This window comes from Scyliorhinus torazame, chromosome 29 (genome assembly GCF_047496885.1).
Source record: "Scyliorhinus torazame isolate Kashiwa2021f chromosome 29, sScyTor2.1, whole genome shotgun sequence".
NCBI lineage: Eukaryota > Metazoa > Chordata > Chondrichthyes > Carcharhiniformes > Scyliorhinidae > Scyliorhinus > Scyliorhinus torazame.
The window spans coordinates 37,674,761-37,686,399 of NC_092735.1; the positions used below are offsets into that span (position 1 = coordinate 37,674,761).

The 11,639-nt window shown below is 52.0% G+C and overlaps 1 protein-coding gene across 1 annotated transcript; it reads right to left on the reverse strand.

Annotated features, from left to right (window-relative positions):
* Positions 1-3,474: 3,474 nt before the first annotated feature.
* On the reverse strand, positions 3,475-7,768 carry LOC140404073 (uncharacterized). The gene has a single exon (XM_072492448.1). The coding sequence runs from the start codon at positions 7,665-7,667 to the stop codon at positions 4,785-4,787; it is 2,883 nt and encodes a 960-aa protein (XP_072348549.1). The 5' UTR covers positions 7,668-7,768; the 3' UTR covers positions 3,475-4,784.
* Positions 7,769-11,639: the final 3,871 nt, after the last annotated feature.

Genomic DNA, 11,639 nt, shown 5'->3' on the forward strand with positions numbered 1-11,639 from the left:
GTCCCCCCCCCCCGGCTAGATTCCTTTCTAGCGTGATTGCTCCCCCCATATTACTTCCGCAAGTCAGCTGACTTCAACTGACCCCAGCTACTCCTGCTCACTCCTTGACCCCCCCGTGTGGGGAACTCCCATCCGCCTTGCGCCTGTCTTCCCGCCATAATCTTTCTGGCGCGGGAACATCCCTTTATCTGACCCGCCTCTTGTGGCACAGCTCCCTTTCCTCTCCCCCTCCCATTCCTCATTCTCTGCCTATGTCCCTTCTTTCCCCCCTCACCGGCGCCCACATTTCCTAGTGTCTTCCCCCCATCCCAATTTACTTCTCTATTTACATCAACCATAACAATAACAATAACATTCCCTACAGTATCAGTCCCTCAGTTCCGATCCAATTTCTCCTCTTTAATAAAGGTCCATGCTTCTTCCGCCGTATCGAAATAATGATGTCTCTCCTGGTACGTGACCCATAGTCGTGCCGGCTGCAACATCCCGAACTTCACCTTTTTGTGTAACACCTCCTTGGCTCAGTTAAAACTCGCCCTCCTTCTCGCCACCTCCGCACTCCAATCCTGGTACACCCGTACCACTGCATTCTCCCATCTGCTACTCCGCACCTTTTTAGCCCATCTCAGGACCTCTTCTCTATCTTTAAGGCGGTGAAATCGCACGATTGTCGCCCTGGGTGGTTCTCCCGCTTTTGGTCTTCTCGCCGGGATCCGATGTGCCCACTCCACCTCCAAGGGGCCCGCAGGGGCCTCAGCTCCCATCAATGAGCTTAGCATCGTACTTACATAAGCTCCACAGTCCGCTCCTTCCACTCCCTCAGGGAGACCCAGTATCCGAAGGTTCTTCCTTCGCGCTCTGTTTTCTAGGGCCTCGATCCTTTCAATGCACTTTTTATGGAGTGCCTCGTGCGTCTGTGTTTTGACCGCCAGGCCCAGGATCTCGTCCTCATTATCCGTCACCTTCTGCTCCACCACGCGGAGCTCTGTCTCCTGGGTCCTTTGTGCCTCCTTGAGCCCCTCAATTGCCTGTAGCATCGGGGTCAGCACCTCCCTCTTTAGTAGCTCCACACACCGTCTCAAAAATTCGTCTTGCTCGGGCCCCCATGTCGCCTGGGCTCTCTCCGCCGCCATCTTGTGTCTTCTCCCTTTCTGTCCCTTTCGTCGACGATTCCTCGCGCTGCAGCCGCCGCCGCCGATATTTTCCTCCTTCGTTGGGGGGGGGACTCCCTTCTCACTCACCCCACACTGGGTTGCGTCGCCCAAATATTTCCCGTTGGGGCTCTTAAAAGAGCCCGAAGGTCCGTCGGAGCTGGAGCCGCCGAAACGTGCGGCTTAGCTGGGCATCGCCGCAACCGGAAGGCCATCCAGCGAGAACAATCCTAACCGATTCAATCTCTCCTCATACGCCAGTCCTGCCCTTCCAGGAATTAGTCTGATGAAGCTTTGCTGCACTCCCTCCAGAGTAGGAGTGCGATCATGCAGCACAATCTTACAGTCTGCGTGTTCACCAGAGGAACAAACACAGACCATTCAGCCCCTCACGTGTTCTGTCATTCAGTTAGATCACGGCCAATCTGTAACTTAATTTCCCCAACCTGTTTTGTCTTTATAAACATAGAAAAATACAGCACAGAACAGGCCCTTCGGCCCACGATGTTGTGCCAAACTTTTGAACTAGATTAAGAACAAATTAATCTACACCCCATCATTTTACCGTAATCCATGTACCTATCCAATAGCCGCTTGAAGGTCCCTAAACCCTAACACTCTCGCTGAATAAACAAATCCTTTCGATCTCCAGCTTTTAATTTCCTCCACAGCTTATCTCTGTTGGATAAGATCCAAATATCTCTCAATGCAGCTGGGAACGAAACCCATTGTTAGGAATATTTAGAATTGGAGTGGCTGAAACTCTCAGTTGATGAGAGCCACACTCCAGCTTGGAGGGACTGGATTATCCTCTCTCGTATCGAAATGCCCCTGGCTGAGATGAACGTGCTCGCTGTCATTTACAACCTCCTGACCCCAGACCCAGGAGTCGCGATACTGTTGAGAGTTAAGCCCCCAGGCTCGGCAAGTTACTCTGGGCCTTGAGCCCAATTTGAGTGCCCCCCCCCCTCAGGATGTATGTGGGGAATGTGTGAAGACATTCACTCCCTCCACCACTGGATCTTAATGGCAGCATGTACCAGCTATAAGATGCAGTGCGGCAGTTCTCTGAGGCTGCACCTCCCAAACGAGTGACCAACCAGAAAAACAAGGGCAGGAGACACATGAGAACAGCATCACCCGCCACAGCCCATCCTTGACTTATAATAACAGCCGTTCCTTCACTGTCGCTGGGTTAAAATCCTGGAATTCTCTCTAACAGCACAGTGGGTGTACCTACGCCTCAGGGACTGCTGTGGTTCAAGAAGGCAGCTCACCACCTCATTCTCAAAACAGAATAATGCAAGATTATCAGCTCATGACAAGTTAACACAGTGGCTGTATTTACAAAAAAATAATTTGCAGGATGTGGGTGTCGCTGGTTAGGCCCAGCATTTATTGCCCATCCCTAGTTGCCCTTCAGAAGGTGGGGGTGAGCTGCCTTCTTGAACCGCTGCAGTCCCTGTGGTGTAGGTACACCCACTGTGCTGTTAGGGAGGGAGTTCCAGGATGTTGCCCCAGCGACAGTGAAGGAACGGCCGATATATTTCCAAGTCAGGGTGGTGAGTGACTTGGAGGGGAACCTCCAGGTGGTGGGGTTCCCAGGTATCTGCTGCCCTTGTCCTTCTAGATGGTGGTGGTCATGGGTTTGGAAGGTGCTGTTTAAGGAACCTTGGTGAGTTGCTGCATCGCATCTTGTAGATGGTACACACGGCTGCCACTGTGCGTCGGTGTTGGAGGGAGTGAATGTTTGTGGAGGTGGTGCCAATCAAGCGGGGCTGCTTTGGGCAGCACGGTAGCACAAGTGGATAGCACTGTGGCTTCACAGCGCCAGGGTCCCAGGTTCGATTCCCCGCTGGGACACTGTGCGGATTCTGCACGTTCTCCCCGTGTCTGCGTGGGTTTCCTCCGGGTGCTCTGGTTTTCTCCCACAGTCCAAAGACGTGCAGGTTAGGTGGATTGGCCATGCTAAATTACCCTTAGTGTCCAAAAAGGTTAGGAGGGTTTATTGGGTTACGGGGATGGGGTGGAAGTGAGGGCTTAAGTGGGTCGGTGCAGGCTCGATGGGCTGAATGGCCAACACTATGTTCTATGTCCTGGATGGTGTCAAACCTCTGGAGTGTTGTTGGAGCTGAACCCAGCCAGGCAAGTGGAGAGTATTCCATCACACTCCTGACTTGTGCCTTGTAGATGGTGGACAGAGTTTGGGGAGTCGGGAGGTGAGTTACTCACCGCAGGATTCCCAGCCTCTGGAAGCCAGTGTAATTGTTACAGTGATATTCTGCTGTCATTCTAAACAAATTCCAAATCCAGCGGACCAGACAAATATGTTTCATTTCAAAATAAATAAATAAGAAGATAGGAAGGTATTAATTCAGGCAATCCCCGTGATGCACAGAAAAAAGGCACATTGGTCACAATATGGAATGTTCATGTTTCTGAGACATCAGGAGCAATAAATCTTTACTAACTCAGTTCGTACCATTTCAGGCAATTAATATACAAAATATGTCAATACATATCAATAACATATTAAGAGCTATGCCTCTTATGCATTTCTGTCAATCTTTACGCTTATGAATTCCTACTTACACATTTCAAATGGGAACTGGGCATGTAAACATGTCACAGGTAATTCCACCCTCCCACCAGTGGGAGCGCTCCCTCCAAATGACCCTTTCATATTGGACTCTTGCAGGGAGCCAAGGATATTTTCGTCCTTTCATGGAGCGAGCTGGATTGGAACCAAAAGTGATTGGGAGATGAATGGGATGCTGGACTTTAACCCAAGGGACCTGAGTGCAAAGGGGAATAAACTGGGTTTCAATTTCCCAAGAGCCTGGCTTCAGATGTGGCACCGTGGATAATGCCCTTGAAGAAGGTTCACGCAGAATAGCAAGGGGGATTAAAGGGTTAAATTGTCAGGCCCAGTTACCCAACCTGGTTTACTGTCCCAGGGGTTCAGAGGGTCGATGAATGATCTGATCAGGTTGTTTCAAATGGTAAAGATGTGATAGGACAGTGACAGAGAAACGGGATCCTCACGTGGACGCATTTAAAATTCACAACTAGACTATTTGGGAGTGAAACAGGAATGGGGCAAATTTCTAACACCCTCCCCCCGCACTGAAGTTACTGTGGAAATCCCCTAGTCGCCACATTCCGGCGCCTGTTCGGGTACACAGAGGGAGAATTCAGAATGTCCAATTCACCTAGCAGCACGTCTTGAGGGACGTGTGGGAGGAAACCGGAGCACCCGGAGGAAACCCACGCAGACACGGGGAAAACGTGCAGACTCCGCACAGACAGTGACCCAAGCCGGGAATCGAACCTGGGACCCTGGAGCTGTGAAGCAATAGTGCTAACCACTGTGCTGCCGTGCCGCCCGAATGACCACAGCTAAGATTAATGGGGTTTTGTTAGTAAAAGTATGGAGGTCTAAGAGCACAGGCGGAAAAATAGAGTGGAGATACAAATCAGCCACGATCGAATTGAATGGAGGAGAGGGTTCGAGGGGCCGAATTGCCTCCTTTTGTTGCCAACCCAGATCCTAGAGGGGGACGATCAGGGATTAAACCTTTGGACCAGTATCACAGAGTCCCTCCTTGGAAATGCATGGATTATTTGATGGGATCAGATTGTATGTTGGGTAAGTTGATGAACGGTTGCTTCAGAAGCTTGGTGTGTTTTCCTGAGAGCATCTCTTAACTTTGTCCAAAAGAGTTTCCGTCCGGCCTCATCAGCTGGCCAGTGAATGTAGGTTTTCTTCCTGACCAGCTTGCGGAGGTGGTGGTAAGACGAGAGCACGTGGCCAGGGATCTCATCCAGGAAAACCAAGATAAGGACATCACTGTGCTCATCAAAGAGCCTATACAAGGCCACCTGCATCTCCATGGAGCACCACTCGCTCTGGAGGTAATTCTGGGAGATGATGCAGATGGTCTTCCTGCTCTTGTAGATAGCGTCAACAATGTTTTCCACAATGGGTTTACCCACCTCAAAATCCCTGTGGTGGAAGCAGAGGTGGTGAAATGGGGGCCCCTCATTCTCCAGGTTGTGCATGAGTTGCTCAAACACCCAGACTTCGTCCTTTGAGTTGTAGGAGACAAAGGCATCGTATTTGTAATCTTTGGCACGATTCCTCTGGAGTTTGCTCTCGTGGACCCATGCCCGGAACAAATAGTACCCATAGTGGAAGTTCCACTTCCCCTTCTGGTAAATTACAACAGTCATCATGAAAGCAAAGATAACAGGGGCAGTGATACAAAACTGCAGGAAACCATCGTCGCAAACGGAGCTCTCAAACTTTGCAAATTTTGTTTTCTTCACCCCACGCTCCACACATGTATATTTGTAGAATGAGGCCACCTGGACGGGGGAGCTGACTGACCATCGCAAGAACCATAAATTATCACAGACACAAGAGATGGGGTTGGACTTCAGGTCGAGGAAGCGCAGCTTGGGCAGAGGGGGCATGTCCTTCTCTTCGATGATGCGGATCATGTTGCTCTGTAGCTTGAGCGTAGTCAGGCTCGTCAGGTTCTGAAGGAGGATCCGCCTGATGGACTCCAAGCCCATATTCTCCAGGGACAGCAGCTGGAGGTTGGCGAGGTTGGCGAAAGTCAAGTTGTCGATGGTCTGGAACCCATTACAAATATTATTCATGCTCAACTGCTCCAGACTAGCGAGCTGCTGGAAGGGTCGAGTCTTGAGGTTCAGGAATTTGTTGTTGGAGATATCCAGATGCTTCAGTTTCTGGAGCCCGTCAAACAGATTCTGCGGTAACATTTTAAGGCCAAACAGCTCCTGAGATTGTAACTTCAACATTTGGAGATTGCGAAGATTAATGAATGGGGGGAACTTTAGGCGAGTGTCTTGGAAAGATAACTTGTTCTTGGCAAGGTCCAAGATTTGCAACGATTTGAGATCTTCAAACATCTCTGGGCAAATTTGTGACAACCAGTTTCTGTCCAAATAAAGATTTTTCAAAGACTTGAGCCCTTTGAAACCCCACTTTTCAATGGTTTTAATGTGGTTCCCCCCTAAATCCAGGATGGTGAGTTTGGAGAGGCTGGAATAGGTGAAGTTATACACGATAGGAATCCGGTTATTCCTCAGTTTCAAGATCTGGAGGTTGCTGAGGTGAGTAAGGGTATTGTAAAAAATCTCTGCAATTGCATTATTAGTGAGTGACAGCAGCTTTAAGTTGGCCAGACCCACAAAGGCGGTGTTGTTGATGAAATTAATTTCATTCAGAGCCAAGGAAAGATAAAGGAGGTTCTTATGGTGGTGGAACGCGTGGGACCTAATAGCAGAAATGTGGTTGGATCTGAAGGTCAGTCGCTCCAGTTTCTCCAGACAGGGAGCAAGTTTGTTGTCTTTTTCATTTTCCCCCAAGCCACACAAGGAGACATCTCGAATCACATTGTGGTCGAGGATTAATGTCCGGAGGTTGCTCTGGATGTTCGAATGGCCAATGATGTCTGGATTCTTGATTCTGTTATAGGACAAATCCAAAGACTCAACATCATGACAGTTGTTGAAGGCCCCACTGACCACCTGCAGCCCATTGGCCATCAGCTGTAAGCTCTGAATGTTCTTCCTCTGAATGGCCCCACACAACTTCTTCAATGTCGCCCTGTCCTCCAGCTTCAGGTTGGACAGGGTGAGATTCCTCAGGGGGGCCTTCATCAACTGGACCAGGCTCAGAACCCCGCCTTTACCCAAGGGGTTGCCTTGGATGTTGAGGAAGCGGAGGCTGGTGAAGTTGAGGGAGGTCAGGTCCTCGGCCCTGGACACCTGATTATCAGACAAATCCAAGTGAACAATGTTGCTGAGGAAGGCAGGCGGCGCCTGCAGTCTGGAGACGAGGTTTCCGGCCAGAAGCAGGTGGGTCAGATTTGGGGGGAATTGCGAGGAGATCTCCAAGGAGCTGATCTTGGTGTGCTGAGCATTCAGAGTTCTGAGGCCAGAGCAATAGGTCAGGGCGGCAAAGAAAGACGAAACGTTACTTAAACTATTGTAAGAAATATCCAGAACAGAGAGTCTCTTTAATGGAAAGACAATTGCCCCAGACATACCAGTCAACCTGTTGCGTTGAAGGATTAAGTTGGTGAGGTTGGTCAGGAATTGGAAGCTTCTGTGGTTGAGGGTCTCCAAATGGTTACAGGACAAGTTCAGCATCTGGAGATTGCTGAGTTTCCAGAAAGCCCAGGGGTCGATTTTGACCAGGTGGTTATTATCCAGCCTCAGGTATTCCAACTGGGTCAGGTTTCGCAGTTGTCGTGCAGGTAGCTTCCAGATCTTGTTGAAGGAGACATTGAGGACCCTGATGTTGGTCGGAAGGTCTGAGATAGCCTCCTTCAGCTCTGAGATTCCACTGTTTGTACAGCTGAAGGATACCTTCCTCAGGTCACCGATACAGTGTTTGAAAACCATACTGTTCACTAACCCCATCTCCCCGAAAACCAGGAGCAGCAGACAGACTCCATCCAGCTCCCTCCCAGGACAAGGCATCAGTGTTTTCAGAGTCTTCAGCCCAATGCTCTTATCAACTCAATATTCTGGAATCTTTCCCCCAGCGTGGACCAGCTCCGAGTTCGAACAATGATTGGAGTTTGAAGGTTTTAAACTTTGCTTTCGTTTATAAACTCATGTTTGACTTCCTCTCCTTTGCGAGGGTATTTTTCAATGCGATTGGCCCCAAGAGTTGGTTTGTTCACTCCTTACAATGAATGAGGAAGTTGCGGGAACAAATACTTTTGTTCTGATGACTTAGGGAACAAAGAACAAAGAACAAAGAACAAAGAAATGTACAGCACAGGAACAGGCCCTTCGGCCCTCCAAGCCCGTGCCGACCATACTGCCCGACTAAACTACAATCTTCTACACATCCTGGGTCCGTATCCTTCTATCCCCATCCTATTCATATATTTGTCAAGATGCTCCTTAAATGTCACTATTGTCCCTGCTTCCACTACCTCCTCCGGTAGTGAGTTCCAGGTACCCACTACCCTCTGCGTAAAAAACTTGCCTCGTACATCTACTCTAAACCTTGCCCCTCTCACCTTAAACCTATGCCCCCTAGTAATTTATTTTTAAATTTTAATAAGATAATACAAAATAAACTTGCACCAATATAATTTTACCCTTCCGCCGTCCCAGCGGGCCAGGCATATCCTTCCAATCACTCCACTTAGAGGCTTTTGAGCAACATTTTATGCTCAACACCATCCCATAAGAACAATGACCAGTTCCACAATGTTGGTGCAGCTGGTTGAGGGAGGACCTTGCGCCAGATTCCTGGGTGAGCGCCTCTGTTCACTTGTCAACAGTGGTCATGGGATTGTCCTTTCTCCAGCCGAGCGGGCAGATTGAACCTTTGACAGTGCAACACTCCCCCAGAGCTGCACTGGGGTCGTCAAGACCCACATCACCCAGACTCGGGCACATCACTGTGGCTGGGTCAAAATACTTGACCTCCCTCCCTAACAGCACTCTGGGAACACGGTCTGCACACACACAGACACTGCAGTGGTTGAAGAAGGTGGATCACCCTCACCTTCTCAGCGTTGACTCGAGATGGACAATAAATGTCAGCGTTTGCCAATGATGCCCATTTTCGAAGCCACAAACTGAGTTGACAAAAGCATCAATCTGCTCACATCTATAATGTATCCCATCTCACATTCAGGGTAGCTCTTTGCTGCTTCATAGCGCAACCACTGATTCATGATGCGGACCTTCCTGTTTTGAAAACCAAGTATGAATCCAACTTCCTCTTTTGGTTGTGTATGCAACTAACTACCCAGAACTGGCAACAATATCTGAAACACATCCACATTTTAAACAAAGGCCAGTTCTTAATCTCTTGCAAACAAATGCAGGAATTTTCCAAACCTCCTCCCTTCCTTTTTGAATTCTCCTTCACCTGCATTCCACAACTCCCGCTCAACCCAATAACTGCTCTGTCACTTGCTGCCCATCCTGAATGACCCTTCAGAAGGTGGCGGTGAGCTGCCTTTTTGAACGGTAGCACATTGGTTAGCACAGTTGCTTCACGGCTCCAGGGTCCCAGGTTTCTGGCTTGGGTCACTGTCTGTGCGGAGTCTGCACGTCCTCCCCGTGTGTGCGTGGGTTTCCTCCGGGGGCTCCGGTTTCCTCCCACAGTCCAAAGATGTGCAGGTTAGGTGGATTGGCCAATTAAATTACCCTTAGTGTCCAAAAAAAGGTTAAGTGGGGTTACTGGGTTATGGGGATAGGGTGGAGGTGTGGGCATAATTGGGGTGCCCTTTCCGAGGGCCGGTGCAGACTCGATGGGCCGAATGGCCTCCTTCTGCACTGTAAATTCTATGATTCTATATAACTGCTGCAGTCTATGTGGTGTAGGTACACCCAATGTGCTGTTAGGGAGGGAGTTCCAGGACTTTGACCCAGTGACAGCGAAGGAATGGCCGATATATTTCCAATTTGGACGTTGTGTAGCTCGGAGGTGAACTTGGAGGTGGTGATGTTTCCATGTGCCATCTGTCCTTGCCCTTTCTAGGCAGTGGCCATTGCTGTTGAAGGACCCCCGGTGAGTTCCTACAGGGCTTAACATAGAACGTAGAACATTGAACATAGAACATGGAACAGTCCAGCACAGTACAGGCCCTTCGGCCCACGATGTTGTGCCGACCATTTATCCTAATCTAAGATCAACCTAACCTACACCCCTTCAATTCACTGCTGTCCATGTGCCTGTCTAAGAGTCGCTTAAATGTCCCTAATGACTCTGACTCCACCACCTCTGCTGGCAGTGCATTCCACACCCCCACCACTCTCTGTAAAGAACCTCTGACATCTCCCCTATACCTTCCTCCAATCTCCTTAAAATTATATCCCCTCGTGACTGCCATTTCCACCCTGGGGAAAAGTCTCTGGCTCTCCACTCTATCCATGCCTCTCATCACCTTCAGGCTTCTTGTAGATGGTGCACACGGCTGCAGCTGTTCGTCGGTGGAAGAGGAGTGAATGACGGAGTTTGATTTGATAGCCAAGTGGCTGGATTCTCCGCTGCTCCCGCCGCGCCGGGGCAGAGAAACCCCATTTACCCGAGAATCGGGCCCAGCGCCGATCAAGCGATTTTCCGGCCCCCCCATTTACGCGGCGCGGCTAGGAGGCCATTGACAGAGGCCCACCCCCTGCGATTCTCCGGGCAAAACTGACCGAGTTCCCGACGGCGTTGTTCGAACCACGTATCGACCCTCAGATGGCGGCTGCGGACTCTGGGGGGGGAGCGGTGGGGGGATCGATCACCGTGGGGGGGGAACGGTGGGGGGATTGATCACCATGGGGGGGAGCGGTGGGGGGATTAATCACCATGGGGGGGAGCGGTGGGGGGATTAATCACCATGGGGGGGGAGCGGTGGGGGGATCGATCACCGTGGGGGGGGAGCGGTGGGGGATCGATCACCGTGGGGGGGGAGCGGTGGGGGATCGATCACCGTGGGGGGGGAGCGGTGGGGGGATCGATCACCATGGGGGGGAGCGGTGGGGGGATCGATCACCATGGGGGGAGCGGTGGGGGATCGATCACCATGGGGGGGAGCGGTGGGGGGATCGATCACCGTGGGGGGGAGTGGTGGGGGGATCGATCACCGTGGGGGGGGGAGCGGTGGGGGGATCGATCATCATGGGGGGGAGCGGTGGGGGGATCGATCACCATGGGGGGAGCGGTGGGGGATCGATCACCATGGGGGGGAGCGGTGGGGGGATCGATCACCATGGGGGGGGAGCGGTGGGGGGATCGATCACCATGGGGGGAGCGGTGGGGGGATCGATCACCATGGGGGGGAGCGGTGGGGGGATCGATCACCGTGGGGGGGGAGCGGTGGGGGGATCGATCACCATGGGGGGGAGCGGTGGGGGGATCGATCACCGTGGGGAGGGAGCGGTGGGGGGATCGATCACCATGGGGGGGAGCGGTGGGGGGATCGATCACCGTGGGGGGGAGCGGTGGGGGGATCGATCACCGTGGGGGGGGAGTGGTGGGGGGATCGATCACCATGGGGGGGAGCGGTGGGGGGATCGATCACCGTGGGGGGGGAGCGGTGGGGGGATCGATCACCATGGGGGGGAGCGGTGGGGGGATCGATCACCATGGGGGGGAGCGGTGAGGGGATCGATCACCATGGGGGGGAGCGGTGAGGGGATCGATCACCATGGGGGGGAGCGGTGGGGGGATCGATCACCGTGGGGGGGGAGCGGTGGGGGGATCGATCACCATGGGGGGGAGCGGTGGGGGGATCGATCACCGTGGGGGGGGAGCGGTGGGGGGATCGATCACCATGGGGGGGAGCGGTGGGGGGATCGATCACCATGGGGGGAGCGGTGGGGGGATCGATCACCATGGGGGGGAGCAGTGGGGGGATCGATCACCATGGGGGGGAGCGGTGGGGGGATCGATCACCATGGGGGGGAGCGGTGGGGGATCGATCACCATGGGGG

Coding starts and splice junctions, on each gene's coding strand:
- LOC140404073 (XM_072492448.1), bottom strand. CDS start 7,667: ATGCCTTGTCCTGGGAGGGAGCTGGATGGAGTCTGTCTGCTGCTCCTG.